This window comes from Mauremys mutica, chromosome 10 (genome assembly GCF_020497125.1).
Source record: "Mauremys mutica isolate MM-2020 ecotype Southern chromosome 10, ASM2049712v1, whole genome shotgun sequence".
Classification (NCBI taxonomy): domain Eukaryota; kingdom Metazoa; phylum Chordata; order Testudines; family Geoemydidae; genus Mauremys; species Mauremys mutica.
In genome coordinates this window covers 9,591,217-9,611,324 of record NC_059081.1, presented here as the reverse complement: position 1 = coordinate 9,611,324, position 20,108 = coordinate 9,591,217, and the positions used below count along the sequence as shown (strand labels likewise).

The window sequence follows — 20,108 nt, the reverse complement described above, 5'->3', positions numbered from 1 at the left end:
GACATGGATGGCACACAGGAGCTCATACAGACCACACCCGCTATGGTGGTTTTGCAGAGGACTGAAGGAAGGCACTGTGCACAGATGCAGTCCTGGCTGTCTAGCGCCAGACGGGGTGGGACTAGAGCATCTCTTTCTAGAAGATTCAGGGAGAAGCGATGGCTCCACAGGTTCAGAGGAAAACAGCACACTCACATGGAACTGCTCACTCCCCTGCATCGTTCCCTGCCAGCCTGAAAACTTGGTGTGAAGGAGAAGTGATGTGTAACAAGGATCAACAAAAATCAACCCACGAAAACACCTTACACAATAAATAGCCCAAGAGATTTTACCCTGCAGGTGGAGGAGTGCCAGAGACTCCATTAAGTCCACTAGGGACTTTGCTACTGCTATCGGTTTGATGTGAAAGATGCTCAGACACTACGGTGATGGATGGCAGGATAAAACCCTATGACTGAGAGACAGACAGACAGTTGTGCTGCAGCTTCGTTGGGCCCTAGTATATTTCTTCCCAGCTGAATTCTCTTGTGCTCTGGCCTGCAATGGAGTGTGGGAACTTCAAGTCCCAACCACTCAAGGCCAGGATGGGGAGAACTCCAGGCTCCAAGCCTCACAACTGCTCAGCTAGGAAGTGCTGTACTGGAGTCCAGAACAGAGGCAGCTGGGTCCTAAGCTTGGTAATATGGTAGAAAGTGGGTGGTGCTGGGGAAAGGGCTCACAACATGGTGTCCAGCGTGGCACATACTGGATCCACCACAAACTGCACAGTCTTGCCTACAGTCCACCGGCGGGCCATGACTAACAGAGAGCATAGACTATCTTAGAGAATACAGTGAACACCTGGCAGGAAGAGTACCGAGGGAATACAGCTAGCGTATGGCTAGAGGAAGGAAAGTCAGATGGGGTTAGTATAAATGGGAAGATCTAATGGAGGAAGCTGAGAGGGAAGATGAATAACCCAGAAGATGCAAAAGGGAATGAAGTCCTGAGGTCCGGAGAAGAGAAAATAAACTAGGTATAGCACTTTGTCTATGTGCCGAGCATGACAGCACCGATTTACACCTGTTACCCCAAGTGAAGGGGCTGGCAGAGAGCTTGGTGTCCTGGCAAGAGGGTCTTCAGAAGAGGAAACGACCGTCGCTCGGGACCCAGGTGGGAGCTAGAACGATGGAGGGAACTCTGGAATAACTAAAAGTACATTCAGTGAAAGGGAACAGGAAGGCCAGTGGAGTTGGTGGAGGGAAGAGTTCCACTATCAAGGAGATGTTGTGGCAGACTCCACGGTCTCTGGCCATGGTTAGGGTAGGGTCTGAATGAGGCAAGTGTGTGAGGAAGCCAGATTTTTAGATTCTGTGGGAAGACCTGGTGAGAGAGGAAGGGAGGGCCCAGTGGAAGTGGTGGCAGGTGGGGCGAATGGGGAGAAAGATCACCTCAGAAGCACTGGCTAGAGATGAGCAGGGGCAAACCCCTCAACATAATATTCACCTGTGTTAGTATTAAAATGAGCACATATAGACACCGATCTTCACCCCTAAGGATCCCAAGGCAGTTTACAAACTTCCTCTCTTTACAGAGGGAATCACTTCCCCCACCGCTGAAATGCAGCCACATCGGGTGTGAACAGGGCAGTCCTGTAACAGTCCACAGTGACACTGCACAGCAACTTAGAGCGAGAAGTGCAGAGCAGTGTATGGAGTTGAGATTCCAGGGGGGCATTTTTAAAGAGGCGGCATGAATTAAGAGCAGGATCAGGTGACCACATCCTACTAGGGGCAGACTGATCCCGAAGCCTACAAGAGCCGTCCTGGTATGGAGCTCACAAAGGAACATGATTTAGACAAAAATAAGATATTTGTGGATCCTTTTAGTGGATTTGAAGACAAACAGCGGAGCCAGTCTGCACTAGTTATGGTGTCTATTACATTATCCGTCAGCTTCCCAGCCACAGCCTTATTTCAAACAATAACTGCTTTTAAGAAGAAAAAAAATAAAGGATGTTTATGCCATGGAAACATCACAGAGCTCAAATTTAAAGAGTCAAGAAGCAAGGGGCCAGGCCCCGGGATGCCACTGCACGGCAACAAGTGCTGTACAGGCATGTGAGAGAGAGCAAAAATGCCTTCCCTTTGCACTCCCCTGATCCTGCTGCAGCGTGTGCAAAGCTGGCTCCCCCTGCATAGGTTAGAGCCAAGGGGCCAAAATATCAGCCAAGGAGGAATCCCAGCCACACACCTCTTGCAGCAGAGAGAAGGAATGGCATGAGAGCTCCTACTTCAGCTCTACACTGCTGAAGGATCATCCTTGCACTGGAAGAGTCTCCTGGGGCTGGTTAAACCAGACAGATGACATCAGTGGTGCAGATCAAAGCGGTCTCAGTGGGGAAATCTGCATTAACTGTGGCATGTTGCACAGCCAGTATATTTTGTGGTATAGATCTAACCCAAAACTAATAATCCAGGTTTTCTCAAACTAGGGTCTGCGGACCCCTGGGGGTCTGTGAGGGTACTCCAGCAGGTCCATGAGTCTTGTCCGGGACCACCAGCCCCACTGATCAACTCCTCCCCCTCCCTCCCAGTACCTCCTGCTCGCCGTGGATCAGCTGTTCAGCAGCATGCAGGAGGCGCTGGGAGGGTGGGGGAGGAGCGGGGATGGGGCGCGCTTGAGGGGGCAGAAAGAGGCGGAGAAGAGGAGGGGCAGGGTGGAGCGAGGGTGGGAAGAGGAGGGGCAGGGTGGGGTCTTGGAGGAAGGGGTGGAGTGGGGGCAGGGCCTGAGGCTGAGCGGAGGGTCCATGAAAATGTTTAAATCAAAATGGAGATCCTTGGATTGCTAAAGTTTGAGAACCACTGCAATAATCTATTTAGCATGTGAAGCAGGTCTTAAGAAAGCTCCATTCATACAGCATGGACACTGCTGTAGGAATCCTAGCTTTTGCCTTTCTTACCTGTAACTGACCAACCCTAGTGCAGATTTAATTTCTTGACTCTACAATAGTCTATTTTTTCCACTCTTTCCTTTTCAAAACCACCTGGACACAACTGGTTCCCATTTCCCGGGGAGGGTCGCCTTTGGAAATGTTTAGAAGAGTCAACAAAATATATAAAAGCCTCAAAAACTAACACTGTGAGGGAGCTCCCCAGACATCATTCCCAGAGAAGTGCTCCCACATCTTCACTTTTAGTAATAACTCTCTGCTCTTAGAGCAGGTAACACGTCATGAGAAAAGCTCAAAGCACTAGACAAACATAAATGATCACTTTCTTGCAAATTAGGTCTGTATGATCTTGTGCCTAAGGCCCTGCATGGGGAATCAGGAGACCTGGGTTCTATTCCTGGTTCGGCTGCTGGGAGGCCTTGGGCAAGTCATTTCACCATCTTGGGCCTCAGTTTCCCCTCCCACTCTTTTTATATTTAGATTGGGGCAGGACAGTCTCTTACTTCACATCTATGCAGTTCCTAGCACAATGGGTCCCTGGTCTCAGTAGTGGATTCTAGATGTCACTGTAACACAACCAGCAGTCATAATTTTGTTATTCCCATTCTACAGAGGAGACAATAGAGGCATAAAGAGTGAAGTGGCATAACAAGACCCACATAGCAGGTCACTGGAAGAGCCAGAAATAGAACCCAGGGGGTCCCAATTCCCAGCCTTCTTCTAGCATTGCATGGTGACACTGGTGTTGTCAATCAGACTCTAATTGTAAAAATCCTCTGCTAGTCCCAGCTGGGATCTAGAAGCACAGAAGTGTGTGAACATGAAAATATTCATTTAAAAAAACACTTTTCCAGGCCTAATAACAGATTCACTCTGAGTTTGGGAGGAAGATTTGGGTCTGTTCTGAACCCAACTCAGTTTGGGGTCTGTGCTCATTCACTTTAGCTGAGCCAGTTCACCCATCCCTAGTTATAAAGGGAGTATCTATATACCTTGATATGTGACAGTACTGGGAGCTACCGTTTAGCAGCTGTCAGGCATCAGTGGTAGCCTAGGAGTAAAAAGCTATGTAAAGGAGCAGTCACTATAATAGGTGTTGGTTAGTCACAAACGCTGATTGTATTCCAGTCCCCTGCGTCTCTCTGGTCAGTTACACCAAGGTTGTCTGTATACAGTCCTGACAGCCCTTTTTGTTAAAAGAATTTGAACCAAGGAAAATGAAACTTCCTCTTAACAGAGTGTCTGGTGATATAAACCCAAAGCAGAAGGCGAGTCAGTATCCTCATGATCACTTCCCTCTTATTCTTCACCCATTGATTGGCCACTAATCTATCAATATTGCACCAAATCTGGTTCCCATCTTCCCTGGAAATAACTTGTTTTATTAGAGACACTGGCCATTTAAATTGAGTACACTTTTTAAAAATGAGTTCAAAGCAGTGCCAGGCACTACGGTATCCCTCTGGGCCAGTTTTTATGGCTTTATAGCCACTTTTCCCTATTGTAAAAGTCCCTTGTGACTGAGTGATTCCCACAAAGAGGGGAGAACTGACAGGCACAGAATGAAAACAGTGGACTACGGTGATACTTTAAATGCTATCAAGTGAGTTCAACAGGTTTTGGATCAGGCCCGTATTAAACAAGCTGAAAAAAAAATAAGAATAAAATATTTTCCCCTAATCTGTTTAATTTATAGCAATTTTAGGGATTGCTTGTCCCAATAGAAGGTAACATTTTTCAGGTACAGACTATGATTTCTATGTTGACAGTCTCTTTGAGTAACAGCTACTTAAAATGATGTTTTGTGGTCTGCATTGGGGATACTTCGTAATGTATAAACAAAAAATGTACCACGAGCATAAGAGACTTGAATAGTTACTCTGCATTTGCACTGCTGTAACTGAGATCGCCAGGTCTGAGCTGATCTTAGATTCCTTAAACCACACACAAGTGTATTACTGAAACAAGGACTGGACCGAAGCCTTCCAGTCGGGATCCTTCTCTGAACGGACGGGTGCTGCTCAGACCAGGGTACCCTGTCCAAACCCATCTCTGTCAAGAATTTCAGGTTACCTCCTCACTCCTAGTGATGGCTGCACCTTTGCACAGATATGATGTTGATTGGCTTCTGCTCCTTCCCTTGCAGCTGCAGTGCCGAGACTGCCTCGGAGTCCCCATCCATGGGATCATGTGACCCTCAGAAAGCTGATCTCTCTTCTCCAGAGGAGGACAGTGATCAATGTACAGTCATTTCCATGGCAACACGGACCTGGAAGAACAAGCCAAATAATGAGACACCTAGTGACACTCAACCTGCAGGAAACGTAAGGGAAAATTCCCATTTCATCCCAGGCAGGTGGTTTTTGCCAGGCGCTAGCCACCATTAGCGTTCAGTTAGTTAGAGTGTTCAGAAAGATACGGGGGATACGAACGAGGCTGATTTTTGACCCCGGGAATGGATGTAGAAAGGAAATCTGTGAATCAATTCAGTTTTGTTAAATGAAGTTTTTCTGTTGCATTATTTTTAATTCAATGCTTTTTTTTTCCTGGAAAATTTTAGTGTAATAGGGGCTAGTTCTTCCCTCACCCCTGTACAGGCCACCCCTGGCTTGCTGGGATTGGAGCACCACTTGGTGTGTGTTTAACCTCCAAAATAGCCCCCAAGAACCTCATAAGAACTTCATTCCACCCACCCCTACCCAGACAGCCAATGTGAAAAATCAGACAGGAGGTTGGAGGTAAAAGGAGCCTATATAAGAAAAAGACACAAAAATGGGACTGTGCCTATAAAATCGGGACATCTGGTCACCCTACCTACCCAGCACAGACACTCGCTGTATAACCAACTGATCGTATATTCGTGCTCTTTTCAACAATTAGGTTTCATTTTTTTAAATATGGCTGAAACTACAACATTGAACTGTTCAGTGACTGGTGACGCTGATCCCTCTGTGAATGGAAGAGACAATGGGCTCAGTCTTACTTCTCTTGATGCTGTGATTTGTTTTACAGCAGTGCCTAGATCAGGACCCCATTGTACAAACCCAGAGACAGAGAGAGCCCCTGCCCTAGAGAGCAGAAGAGGAACAGAGGTGAAGTGATCGGCCCACGACCCCACAACAGAGCTGGGTTTAGAACCCAGGTCTCCTGACTCCCTTGCAGTTGCCCTAGCCCCAGAGCACACAGCCTGCCCCCAGGAGTGGGAGTTTTGCCGTTGACTTCAGTGGCAGCAGGATCAGAGTCTGTCATTGCACGCAGCAGCCTGCAGAGCCCCGGCTGGCTCCATCACTGTTTTCAGTTATGACAGAGCTTTTAAATACACCTCTACCTCGATATAATGTTGTCCTTGGGAGCCAAACAATCTTACCGCGTTATAGGTGAAACCGTGTTATATCAAACTTGCTTTGATCCACCGGAGTGCGCAGCCCTGCCCCCCCAGAGCACTGCTTTACCGCGTTATATCCAAATTCGTGTTATATCGGGTGGCGTTATATCGAGGTAGCGGTGTACCTCTCGGCCCCCGCCCTAACGCCACTTGCCTTTGTTGCAGAATTCCAGCCCGAGCTGCCGCAGATCCAGCTCTGACATTGCCCAGGAGACTGCGGACTGTGTCAAGGCCCAGCGGGAGTGCCGTCTGCGGCCTCATTTCAGTGACCCGATGCCAACAGACGCTGTGAAGAGAAAACAGCTGGAGCTGAAGATTGCGGCAGCAGCCCGGCAACACGCGCAGAAGCGACGGCAGGAGAGAGACCCCGGTACCTGCACAGTTCCTGCATGGGGCTGGATGGACTGTTTGTGTCGTTCCTTGTTTAATTGTAACTGGAGATTCTGCTCCCTCGACGAGGGCAGTTTAGAATTCAGAGTGGCGATGAACCAGATCCTAATCTCAGTTATACTGGTGGAAATCTAGAGTAACACCACTGACTTCAGAGGAGTTGTTCTGGGCTTGCACTGGTGTAAAGGAATTCAGAATCTGGTCCAGGGGCATTTATCAGTGTAGTTTGATTGGCTACACTGGTGTAATCTGGGCTAACCCCAGAGTGGTGGGAGGAGGCCCTAGCAACCATGGGAACTGACAGCCATTTCTGCACCACCCCCACAGGATCCCTTCGTGCAGGGGGCATGCTGGGAGTACTTCTAGGAGGAGGGGACACGGTCAGGCTTTCCTATGGCCTGGCTATTCCTGGCCGCCCCAAGGCCAAGAGCGGCTGCAGGCAGCTGGGCTCAAGTTAGGGCAACCCCTGCTCTAATCCCCAGAGGGGACCAAGGTGGCTCCCAGCAGCCCCCCGCATATGGGAGGCACGAGGATGGCACAAAGTCACTGTGCCCGAGTCCAGCTGTGGCACAGGGATGGACTGGCCCCACTGGACTCCAAATTTGCCCTGGCGTAAGTGAGAGGAGATTCAGCCCAAAGTCCCTGGGCTATAAGGCCTGGAACTGTCCTGCGATGAAGAGAGGGTGGGGGACACGGATAAGATGAGCTAATTGGTGTGTAGCCGCACGCCCTCCTGCCTGCCCATTTACGCCAGGGCACAGTAGTGGCTCTGCCTCTGCTCCCCTCCTAGGCTTCTGCGGCTCCCTCCAGCACCTTCCAGGCTGAGGTGACTCAGCCCTCCCTGGCTAGGCCCCTAACAGTTCTGGGCCCCCAAACTCCGCACTAAACACAAAGAAATGAACTCTTCCCTTCCCTTCCCTCGGGGAGGCCCTGACGGGCTGTCCACAGACCTCCTACCCGCCCACAGCAAGAGCCCCAGGTCTGTGAGCTGGGCTCTCCCCTTTTAGCCCCTCCCACAAAGCCTGACACCTGCTTCCCGTGTCACAAAGTAGGGCGGATTGGGCCCGCAGCAGCCCATTAACCCTTCCCTGCCTCCTGTGGGGTTTACACTCCCCCTCACAAGATGTTTTCTGTGATTCATAACATAGAGGGGTTCCTGCACTCAAAGGTTCGTCTGGCAACTGGCTCCCTCTAGGTCTATGTTCTAAATAACCCCATCCCCCACCACTGCCGGGTTTATTTTTTAGCCATACCGGATTACGGCCTTGAAACATCAATCTCTGGGGGCAGGAGGTCGTATTATTTGCCTGGCACGAGGCATCATACTGAGCACTGCAGAATAAATGGTAGGGAGAGAGAACAAGCCATTCCACGTAACAACACAAAGCGCAGCAATGTCTGTGCTCCAGTTCCCAGGTCGAATCCCTGGGGGAGAGATGATTTTTTTCAAGGTCCATCATAAGGATCAGATCTCCAGCTGGTGGGAGTGGCTTCATCGACTTTGCTGAGTTGCACCCACTGAGGCAAGCGAGCGGTGGATTGGGGCTGTGTGATTTCAGAGTCCACTGACATGGGCACTCACAGGCTGGCTCGAGCCCCCTTAGCAGTGGGACCGGTGGAGGGGCTCCACTCTGGCTTCTCCATCCAGCAGCAGAAGAAGGGTGGGAGACAATGTGCAGCCCTGTTTTCCCCTAGTCCTTTCCCTTAGGCTCCTAGCTCCCAAGGCTGCCCCAGCTCGGAGGCTGTTGAGTGAGCTCTGCCCAGTCAGCAGTGCACGTCCTGAGCTTCGTTCGTGTCTGTGCTTTGCTCAGGTCCGGTGGTGGCTAAAGCCAACATCCTCCATGGCTGCAGCTTTGACGAGAACACCCATTCCCTGCGCAGCTCCCTGCGATCCAAGCACCGCTGGAGCAACGTCAGCAGCCTGAGCGCGGACAGCGGCATTGTCGGCGTAACTGATGAGAGGGATGATGCCGAGGTTGGCGGTGCGACCAGAACCAGATCGGCAGAGGTGGAGAGGGCGGACAGCGGCATCGGCCAGGCATTGGCCAGGAAGTGGAAAAACAGGGCCTCTGAAACGCTGACTTCCTTGCAGGCCTGGGAGGCGCACCGGCCCTGCACAGACTGCGGTGAGAGAGATTTCCCAGTGGAGACAGATGCACAGAACCAGAACAAGAGAAGAGCCAACCTGTGTGCGAAGTGCCAGAAGCGCAGGACAGAGCGAAAGGAGTCGATCCTGGAGTTCGTCAACACAGAAGCCAGCTACGGTGAGGACCTGCGGATCATCAAGGAGGAGTTCTACCTCCCGATGCAGTCGGCTGGGCTGCTGACGCAGGAACAGCTGCTGGTGGTGTTCAGCAATATCCAGGAGCTGATTGACCTCAATGAAAATTTTCTAGAGTATCTCCAAGAAGAAATTGACCAGGCTTTTGATCAGGTACGGTCCCTCAGCTTTGCTTTCTGCCCATAGCAACAGTGGCTGGGTCAGTCACAGGGCCACATCATAGCACTAATCGAGAGGCAGCATTGTCTAGTGGTTAGGGCAGGGGGGCTGAGAATAGGGCTCCTGGGTTCTGTTTCCCAGTTCTCAGCCTCTTACCAGTCAGCAGTCTGTCCAAAAGTCTCTCTCCCTTAGCTTTTTCTCAGGGTCATGCTACGAGTGCTTCTCTGGCTGTCTCTAGGGCTTCCCTGATGCCTCCTCTGGCTGCTTCTGGGGTGTTTCTCCTGCTTCTCTCTCTCACGAACATGACTCCATCAAAGGATACCAAACCTCCTGCTTTTGCATCCAGCCCCCAGTCGAACCCCTTCACCCACATAGCTCAGATTCCTGACCAGTCTTGTATGAGGCCTGTGTTTTGAGTGGTGGCTCCTACTTTTTCAGTTGTCTGTTCCATCAAGGAGCTGAATTGCTTCTTACATTTATCCTGAATGAAGGGCAGCTGATACACCAACCAGCTTCAGTGAGGTTTCACCTAACCACCCGCATAACATTACCTTGTAAACAGGCAGCAGTCTCAAGTGGTGAGAACAGTCACACTGGAAGTAGCATGCAATACAAAAATTATATTAGAGAATGGGGCCACTAGGAATGTAGCCAGATGTGGGAGGATCACCGGAGCCTAGGAGGACCCTCCAGAGCTAGCATAACGTGCATAGGTCCCACAGTGTCCAACTCCAATCAAACTACTCGCTCCCACTATGGTACGAAGCCCCAACATGTAGAAAGCTGGCAATAATCCATGAGCATAGAAGTCAGCTGGAGCACAGGACCAGTGTTCAGGGGGTCAGGTACGTGCCGTGTTTTCAATATGTTACGTGCTTTGGCAAGGTATCTCAAATGAAAAAAATTAAACCTTTGCAAAACCACATTGTGTTTGAAAAGCAAAACAACTTCCTGAGGAACTAAAGGCTGGCTCCAGTGGGGTTCTGCAGCCAGTGTCACTTTATCAGCCGAATTCAAGATGGGGCAGGGCCGTGTAAATGAGTCTGGAATCAGAAAGGAGAAAAGGGGCATGTGAAAATGTGTTTCTGTGCTCAAAGGGGACTGTAAAACTGACATTAGGGGGCACCATCTTTATTGTCTCTCCATCACAGGTGCTCAGTTTACATGTAAAAAGATGCTCCTTGTAAATTGTCAGCTCTGCAAACTCAGCCTTGGATCAAGGAGTCAAAGTGGGATTTTCCCTTCTCATACACCATCACCAATCAAGATTCTTCAAGCCAGATTAAACTCTTATCTATGCATGTGCGACCCCATTAGTAGAGCTGGTGGAAAACAGAATTTCTGTCCTGCGGAAAAATACTCCATTTCAGTTCCAATCATTTGACATTTTTTCCACTGAACATTTCCTGCAAAACATTTTGACTTCTACAAAACACCATTTTCCAGAGGAAAACTGTCCATGAAAAATGTTTTGCCCAGCTCTATCCATTAGCCGCACAGAGAAACTGATCAGAATTTGGTACACAGAGTTGTTGATGCAGCAGAAGGAACAGACTCCAGCTGATTTGCCCTTAGCCATGTTGGCCCTGCCGGGCTAACAGTAAAAAACACTAAAAAAGTTGCAGATATGACACTGAAATCCCAGGAGGAGATCTGTTAAGTCAGAAGGTGCCATTTTTACATAGTCATTTTTCAGTAGAGAACCCCACTTGAAACCAACCGGGCCAGATTCTGATCAGTTACGCAACTGCAAATCTGGAATATCAACAGATGTGGGGTTTAACCCCAGATTTACATCAGTGTAACTGAGAATCAAAGCTGACCCCGTGATGTGCCGAGTTCCCCTTTTAGCCTGGCTGCCGGGGGCTTTCAGCAAACATTGCTTACAGCTGAGAGCATTTTGTAAAAACAATTTCCCGGTCACCTTTAAATGTGCAACATTGTATGACAACCACCTCCTCTGACTCTATCCCACAGCATTGCACAATGCAATCACGACCGCTGCAGGGCTACTTTCCCAAGATACCCATCCCACTGATACAGAGATTCTGTGGCAGGGCGAAACATAAGCCTAGGCCAGCAGGGGTATACGGGTGACAACTTCAGGCCCACACTTCGCACTTTCTTCGAAGGGAACACAATCCATTAGCTGCAATATCAGCTCAAGCCAGAAGTTTTTGTACTTTGGACACACACGCACGCACACACACTCTCTCTCTCTCTCTCTCTCTCTCTCACCTTGACACAGCAGCCCTGGCATCAGCTTCCTAGTATCTTGCACAGGAAGGAAAGACTTGTGCCAAGGTCAGAATTGCCCTTCAACAATTTCTCAAGCAGCTGAACACTGAAAGCAGCTATTTGTTTTGCCGGTCCCTCTCCCTCTGCCTCTGTCTTCAACCCTCTTTGCAACCACAATGGATTCCTGCACTAAAAGGCACCAGAGCACTAACTCCAGGCTGCTTGTTATGCAAACCCCTAAGCAAAGCCAGTGGCCTTACCTGGCACCGTATTCTTATTATGTATCTTATTTTATTACACGCATGGAAAGAAAACAGGAATTTACCATGAAATTTGTTTTTACAAAGCATCGCAGAGTCCTGTCTAACCCAAAGGAGAGCCATTAAAAGCACCCTGGCACACCAGCCAGCCCCGATAGCTCAGAACAAAGACAAGGCAATCCCTAATCTGTAGCTGAGTTACACTTCACCCCTGCCCATTTTTCTCGAACGCTGCCTGTGTCATTTACGAGCCCTGGTGTCAGGCCTCCCTGGCAATTCTTTGTGGCAAATCGGCTGGCAGTAACAACTCTGGATCACTCTGTTGGGGAGAACGCTCAGAGCCTAGGTTTTGCGGTCTAGGCCAGTGCTGGTGGCAGGGCAGTGCCACTGGCCTGTGGCAGGAGGAGAGGGTGCTTTGCATGGCTCCACAGTAATCCCTGTTGCATTGCTAGCCGAAGACCCCTGTTTGTCCACAGACCAGTGCAGTCATGCAAGCTTGCCTTCACCAGCCCCACACTCCGCCTCACCCTAACCTGCAGGGGTGTAATCCATATCGGCCAGCCAATTCCATCATCGGTCTCCACTGGTGCTGACCTGGTTAAGTGATACCCTGGGGAGGACACCAAGATCAGCTCTTCATTTCCTATAGGTCACCTAGCCACTTTCAGATGGGGACTGCTTTCACTTCAGCTGCATTTGAGCCAGCCACCTAGAGGGGGAAAGTTCCATGACAGAACAGGGAGCAGTGGTCTCAAGTTGCAGTGGAGGAGGTCTAGGTTGGATATTAGGAAACACTATTTCACTAGGAGGGTGTGAAGCACTGGAATGGGTTACCTAGGCAGGAGGTGGAATCTCCATCCTTAGAGGTTTTTAAAGCCCAGCTTGACAAAGCCCTGGCTGGGATGATTTAGTTGGGGTTGGTCCTGCTTTGAGCAGGGGGTTGGACTAGATACCTCCTGGGGTCTCTTCCAACCCTGATATTCTATGATTCTATGTTCCACTGCCAGCCCCTGGAAACAGATAGGTCGCCCTAAGACAGGGGATGGGGATGGGCTCTAGAAGGAGCCCTGAATGGAGACTCTTCAGTCAGAAAAGGATAACCGTGGCACAGAGCATAAAGGGGAATAGAGTGGGGGGGAATCCCTCCACAAGAAGAGAGGATTGGGCAAGTTTCCAAGAAATATGGGGATGAGTTTCCTTGCCGGTAGATAATGAACTCGCTGGAGGTCTGAAACAGGTTTCAGGGGAGGGAGGATCCAAGCTAGAAGGGAGGGGGCTCCTGATGGGCCACTGCCCTGGCAAAAAAAAATCCATTAAGCTGACAAATTCTGGCAAGTCCAAAGAACCTAACAAACAGCCCGGCAGCTCTGCAGGCTGCTCTCTATCACCTACATTGAAGATGCTGTCAGCAGTAATTGGAGGAAAGCAGTTCAGCCCAGGGAGCAGCACCAGAGGAGATCAGAGTGCCATTCTCAGCTCTAAAACAACAAGGAGTCCAGTGGCACCTTAAAGACTAACAGATTTATTTGGGCATAAGCTTTCGTGAGTAAAAAACATCACTTCTTCAGATGCATGGAGTGAAAGTTACAGATGCAGGCATTATATAATGACAAGAGAAGGGAGTTACCTCAAAAGTGGAGAACCAGTGTTGACAGAGCCAATTCGATCAGGGTGGATGTAGTCCACCCCCAATAATAGAGGAGGAGGTGTCAATTCCAGGAGAGGCAAAGCTGTTTTTGTAATGAGCCACCCACTCCCAGTCCCTATTCAAGCCCAAATTAATGGTGTTAAATTTGCAAATGAATTTTAGTTCTGCTGTTTCTCTTTGAAGTCTGTTTCTGAAATTTTTTTGTTCAAGAATAGTTACTTTTAAATCTGTTATAGAGATTGAAGTGGGAGGTTGAAGTGTTCTCCTACTGGCTTTTGTATGTTACCATTCCTGATGTCCAATTTGTGTCCATTTATTATTTTACGTAGGGACATGCCACTGACATGCTGTATGACCTTGGTTGAGTCACTTAGGCCCAGATCAGCAAAGGTAGTTTGGCACCTAACTCCGATTGACATCAATGGGAGTTTGGAGTCTAAATGCCTTAGAGGATCTGGACCTTAGCCTTTGCAGCTCAGTTTCCCTATCTCTGAAAATGGGGACATTAATACCCATTTGTAAAGCGCATTGAGTTCTTGAATGAAAAAGTGGGAAGGATGGTTTGGATTACATTAGCCCTGGGTGCTCCTCGCTAGCTCGAACAATGCAACTTCACCCCCTTTCATTCATAGGGCCATGCCCTGTGATCAGGCAGAACTCTCATGAAGGCAATGTAGTCATGTCATTGAGTTCAGCGAGTGAAGATCAGGCTGGATTTGAGCCTGAGTGCATTGATGTGACGTGTGTGTGTCTCCCCTGAGGTTTCTTTTCCTGCTTAGGGCGCTGTGTAGTTGAGAGAAGTGGGGCTAGGTTTTCAAGCTCTCACCCCCAACGGGGTAGGTTCAACCTCCAGTGAGCTGAGCTCCTTTGAAAATCTGGTCCACAGACACTTTTCATGCAGACACTACCAGGCTTAGTGTGTACTGCCTTGAACACCGTGGGATTGCTTAGCGTAGCAAGTGCTCTGCCCAGCAGGAAGAATTCCTAGGATTGGGCCCGTGGTTTGGGATCACCCCTGGTGAGCCCCGTCTCTCCTTGATTGACTGCAGTGGCTACCGGGTTCTGTGTTTGCAGGACGACGAGGACCTGATGACTGTGTGCATTGGCGAGATCTTTTTGGAGTTTGTCAATATGCTGCCGGCCTTTCAGACCTACTGTCTTCAGCAGTCCTCTTCAGTTAACATGCTCAATGCCCTGGAGAAGGAGAAAGAGCTACTCAGGTAACATGGGCTGAGTGTGTCTATCATGGGCTATGGGAACCGGAGAGATCCAGAAAAGCACCAGCCCTGGAGCCTAGAAACTGAAGCCATGTATGTGGGAAGGGGACAGTTCAGGCTTCCTAGGGTGTGTCTATCCTGGCCTGATGGGACCCCCTCTAGGAGCGAGAGGGTAATTCACCCTCCTTAGCCCATTAGGTCTTTGGCCTTTCTGCTGGGGTAGCCCACAGGGATTTTATGATACCAATGCTTGTCCACTCGGAATTGGACTGAGACACACCAAACTCATTTCACATGGGTCATCAAACAGTCCACAGATGAGAACAGCTCTCAGTCACTGCTGACCTGTGCCAGATTTTCCACTGGAAGGGTGGACTCCTCAGTGGGAGGCAGTGTGGCCTTATATGTAGAACACGGGCATGGGACTATTCCCAGGTCTGCTGCTGGGTGACCTTGAGTAAGTCACTTCACTGCTCTGTGCCTCAGTTTCCCCATCTGTAAAATGGGGGTAATGATACTGACCTCCTTTGCAAAGTGCTTTGCGATCTACTGATGAACAGCGCTGTATTAGAGCTAGGTATTAGTAGTAGAGAGTCCTGTATACCTAATCCTGCCTCAGCGGTGCAGGGTGATGGTCTAGAGATGATCTCTTGAGGGCCTTTCCAGCCCTGCATTTCTATAATTATGATCTGATGTAAATCGGTGTTGCTGTATGGAAGCCAGTCAGGCTAGACCAGTTCAATCCAGCTGAGGATCTGGCCCTAAACACTTTGGTGGGGAACTGTAATAAAGTGATGTGATCTGCCCCATAATGCGGTGCATTCCTCAGGTGCTGGTAACAAGCCTGATCTTAGGAAATGCCGAGCACCTGAAGCCTGTGAGAGCCAATGGGAATCACAGGTGTTCAGCTCCTCTCAGCATCACACCTTTGTAATGCCCAGTGGGCTTGGGGCAGTCCAGAGCAGTAGCCAGGTGTGCACGGGTGGTCGGAGCAATCTGTATTGGAGGCAGCCTAGGGCAAAGGTCAGAGTTCTTGCAGGGGTCAGTAGCTGGAAGATCCGATGCAAGGGGCCGGATCAACGGGTTAAGGAAGGGCGAGGTGGCAAGGCAAGGTCAGGCGAGGCAGTGGTCTCTTGCTCAGAAAGCTTCCTCTTCCTGTTGGGGTCTTCATGTAGTCAAAGTACCCAATGAGGGTGCTGCCTGATCATCCAGTCAGGGACCTGGCGTGCTGCTGTGGGCTTGTAGACTTTGGCTGTCAGACTGGGCTGGTGGTTCGCAGTGGCACAGTGGCTAAGGATGCTACCTAAGGAGCTGGGTTCAATACCAGCATCCTGAAGGCCCTTCATTTGCATTTTATTTTCATTGTCTGCTAGCAGAATAACCAAACCTGAGTTTATTCCCTTTTTAAATCCCCGCAGAATATTCCTCAACGTTTCCCAGAACGACAACACGGTGCTCCGGCGCATGAATCTAAGATCCTTCCTGATGGCCCCCTTGCAGAGAGTCACCAAGTACCCGCTTCTACTCAGCAGGATCATCAAAGCCACCATTGAGTACCACCCAGATCATGGCAGCCTGCGGGAAGCCAAGAGCCGCATCGAGTCCCACCTGGAGCACATCAACATGAAAACCAAGCAGGAGGGGAATTCGTGGACGCTGCGCTCCTTCCGCCAAGACAGCAAGAAGAACAGGGAAGTCATCAACATTGAGATGAGGGAAACCGCCATCAAAACCGTGGGATGGCTGCGGGAGGAGACACGCTTTGTGATGGAAGGGCTCCTGCAGCTCGCCCAGCCGCCTGATGGCCAGTGGGTAAAGAAGGGCAGCAAGACCTTGAAATTTCAGAACATGCAGGTGCTGCTCATGGTCAACATAAAGCGAGTGTCTGAGTCTAGCCTCGAGGCTGCTGAGCCAGGACCTGTGAAAGATGCAGTCCTGGTGTTGATCAGGGACAAAAACAATGGGAAGTTCAGTTTGCTCAGGGAGCCCCTGCGGCTGAGTAACTGCATTGTCTCCGCAGACCCCGACTGCAGTGATACTTTTGAACTCATGGAGATCAGGCGGGAGGCGTTCGTGTTCCGGGATGGCGACAGGGCACGGACTCACCACTGGTTCCGGCAGATCAGGAGGTACTCGAGGGAGCTGGGCTCTTGGAAGAAGCGGCGGAATGCTCTGCCCAACATCATGATAAGCACATCCCATAACAGGTCTTGAAATCTAGGGAGAGGATCATGTTGGAAAAGACTAGGCTAAGCCAGTGAGACCTGCACAGAAATATCACTAGACTCAATGAGTTGAATTCACCACTGGTGTAACTCCACCAACAACTGTGCAGTTACACCGGGAATGAGTCTGGCCCAACGAGGGTGATAATTTACTGGCAGCGTTGCAACCAGCTGTTGCAGCCTCACTTTGGATTTCAGCAGGAAGGACTTACATCCTATTTGTGACTCACTTACCTATGATGATTAGGCTTCTTATGAGGAGCAGGTCTCTGGAAAGAAAATAATGAGCTTCAGTTGTTAATATTGCACTGAGGGCTAATGGTGTCAGGCTCGATATTACACGGCTGTGATGAAGAGCTGATCTGGATTGTGAGTGAGGTTGTCATTGTTGCACATATTTCATCAGCGTTAAATAAAGCCAAGGTCAAAGCTAGGTGCAGTATTACCAAATGAAGGAGGAAGTTTGGACAGGGTAAGTCTCTAGTTTGACTGGTTTCCGTCCTCTCTCCCAAGAAATATATTTCATTGTCTGATTCCTGATAGGTTCAATGAAACATGTTGTTGGGGGGCAGGAGGGAATCAATCTTTCATCTTTAAACCAAACAAAGTAGATGCAGATTTGTTCAGATTTAATCAGCGTTGTATGCATGTAACAAACCCAAAAAGCAGAAGAAATGTACACAGCATTCTCTCTCTTTCTCTCCCCCCAAAATGCCTGTAGAACACTGTGGAAGAGCAATATCCCCTACATTTAAAATCATGAGGTTTTTAACTGGCTTAAAGACATGTCAGAAGACTGGAAAATAATGATACATCTGAAATATTTCAGAACTGTGGGTCTGTAAATAAGGGTCTGTTACCACGTCTAGTGAACCTTAAAGTTTGTGATTATTTCAAGATATAATCTAGTGTATTTCAAAAGTTTAAAAGAGAAACAGTTTACATTGTACTGTAGTTTAACAACATAAAATGTTTTAATAATTATGTTTCAATGACTCTAGATGGGTGTTTTGTTTATTTTGGGGTCCACCTGTTTTCTAGGGTTAGAATTTGATTGATTGCAGATAGCATAAAGGTGAACAGGGAAGCACACAGCGCTGTTGTTTGCGCTCACTGAGCAAAATTTAGAGGTGAGTCCAAGTGGGTTTATGGGAAATATAGTTGGTGTAACACACACCTTCTTCTGGGCTCAGTAACCATGTTCCCCTAATCCTTACGAGACAACCTGACATCAGTGTAGACTCTGACACTGGGGAAGGACTATTTTAGATTGATTCTGACTAATAGGGAGGAACTGATTGAGAATATGAAGGTAGAAGGCAGCTTTGGTGAAACTGACCACAAAACGATAGAGTTCATAATTCTAAAGAAAGGAAAGAGAGAGCAGCAAAATAAAGAAAATGGACATTAAAAAAGCAGATTTCCTCAAAGTCAGAGAATTGATAAGTATGGTCCCATTGGAAGGATCTCTAAAGGAAAAAGGAGTTGAGGACAGCTGGCAATTTCTAAAAGAGACAATATTAAAGGCACAACTGCCAATTATCCCAACATGGAGGAAAGAAAGGAAGAATAGTAAGAAACTAACATGGCTCCATCAGGAACTCTTAATGACCTGAAAATCAAAAAAGAATCATACAAAAAGTGGAAATCAGGACAAATTGCTAAGGATGAGTATAAAAGAACAGCGGAAGCTGGTAGGGACAAAATGAGAAAGACTCAGGCACAAAGTGAGGCACACCTAGCTAGGGAATAAAAGGCAAAGAGGTTCAATAAACACATTAGAAGTAAGAGAAGGCTGAAGGTAAGCGTCGGCCCATTAGTTAATGGGGAAGACGACCAAATAAAGGACGACACAGAGAAAGAAGGCTGAAATGTTTATTGGTTTTTTTGCTTCAGTTGTCAATAAAAATGTTAATTGTAACCAGATGATTAACACAATTAAAATAAACAACAAGGAAGAAAGATCTCCAGGTAGAATAGGGAAAAGGACAGGCTAAAGAATATTTAGATAAGATAGATGTATTCAAGCTGGCAGGGCCTGCTGAAATTCACCCTAGAGTATTAAGGAACTGAAGCAATCTCTGAACCATTAGCGATTATCTTTGAGAACTCATGGATGACAGATGAAACCTCACAGGGCTAGAGAAGAGCCAACATAGCACCTATTTTTTAAAAGGGGGGAAAGGAGGACATGGTGAATTACAGACCAGTCAGTCTAACTTCAATGCCTGGAAAGATACTGAACAAATTATTAAACAATCAAAATGAGAAAGGCTAAGGACAGTATCCTCTGTTGACCCACACACATTTCTCTGAGTTGCCTGTGCCCTCCAAGAATTGCTTTCACGGTTCATTTTGTTGGGGGGGGGCATTTGCTGAGATCTCCTCAGACATGACAAACACATGCCCCAGGATAGGTGTACACATCTTCCACTTTCAGTGCTTCTTATTTTCTTGTGGACCCAATGGAGCTCTGCTGGTACCTACGATAGAGGAGAAACATTTTCTCCATTCTTTCCTCACCCCAACTGTTAAGTTTTAAAGTTTCTTGTTTTAGTGCTGCTATTAATTTCACATTAAGAAAGATACAAGTGCATTGGACAGTCCTATAAAGAAGAAATATCTAGGGAACATAGCTCCTAGTAGCATTAACACCCGCTTTATAATTGACCAGATAGCTCTGCCTAACCCCGAGTTTCCATATACTCTGCAATCAGGTTGGCTTGGTTTTGAGGTGATAGAAGGTAGAATGTTTTCCAGACGACAGGATAGTGATTTCCAGTCATTCATTAAAAACCCAAGGCTAGGCTCTGGGACCCTCTGCTCTTTTGCCACTATGGGACAAAGCTTTAGATGCTGATAGCCTTTAACGTGGCTTCAGCTCCTACAACGACTGTGCACATACCTCTCAATTTAACCGCTAGAGGCTTGCTCTGGGTTCTGTCCTTGCAGGTGACAATGGTATCTGTACATGAGTGCCTGTGGCTCCTGGAAATGCCAGTGCCCCCTTCTTCACCAAGACTAGTCAGTGTAATAGTTTCTTTGAGTCAGGGCTGCAATGTGAAGGAAATGGCCCTGTCCGTCGAACAGAATTTGCTAGCATCCTACTCTCAACCACCATCCTTAACTCCTTTCCTTCTCATTTTGCAGAAAGGATGATTTGCATCTCGCTCCTTCACCTGGAAAGCAGCAGGGAGCAGACTGAGCTGGTGCTGCTGATGCAAATGATAGTATTGTGACCATTGATATTGGGCAGAATGCCCCTCGCTCCTCTTCAGTGGTAGCCTGATCCTTTCCATTATTTAAAGTTCAGTTAGGCAATAATTTGTATGTTCCCAAAGGCACAGACAAAATGTTTGGTGACTCACTAGGT

The 20,108-nt window shown here is 48.4% G+C and overlaps 1 protein-coding gene and 1 long non-coding RNA gene across 4 annotated transcripts in view; one reads left to right on the top strand and one right to left on the bottom strand.

Annotated features, from left to right (window-relative positions):
- LOC123343353 overlaps nt 1-5,197 on the bottom strand; it is a 33,267-nt gene extending 28,070 nt beyond the window's left edge. Inside the window, exon 1 of the long non-coding RNA XR_006572211.1 lies at nt 5,006-5,197. This is a non-coding gene — a long non-coding RNA (uncharacterized LOC123343353). The remainder of the gene's footprint in view (nt 1-5,005) is intronic.
- Nucleotides 1-18,103, top strand: part of LOC123343351 — a 90,730-nt gene extending 72,627 nt beyond the window's left edge. For all 3 annotated transcript variants that reach the window (XM_044978426.1, XM_044978425.1, XM_044978424.1), the window contains exons 4-8: nt 5,079-5,256; nt 6,483-6,687; nt 8,519-9,141; nt 14,368-14,513; nt 15,929-18,103. In XM_044978426.1, coding sequence (XP_044834361.1) covers nt 5,079-5,256; nt 6,483-6,687; nt 8,519-9,141; nt 14,368-14,513; nt 15,929-16,724 — 1,948 coding nt within the window. In that variant the 3' untranslated portion in view covers nt 16,725-18,103. The remainder of the gene's footprint in view (nt 1-5,078; nt 5,257-6,482; nt 6,688-8,518; nt 9,142-14,367; nt 14,514-15,928) is intronic.
- Nucleotides 18,104-20,108: the final 2,005 nt, after the last annotated feature.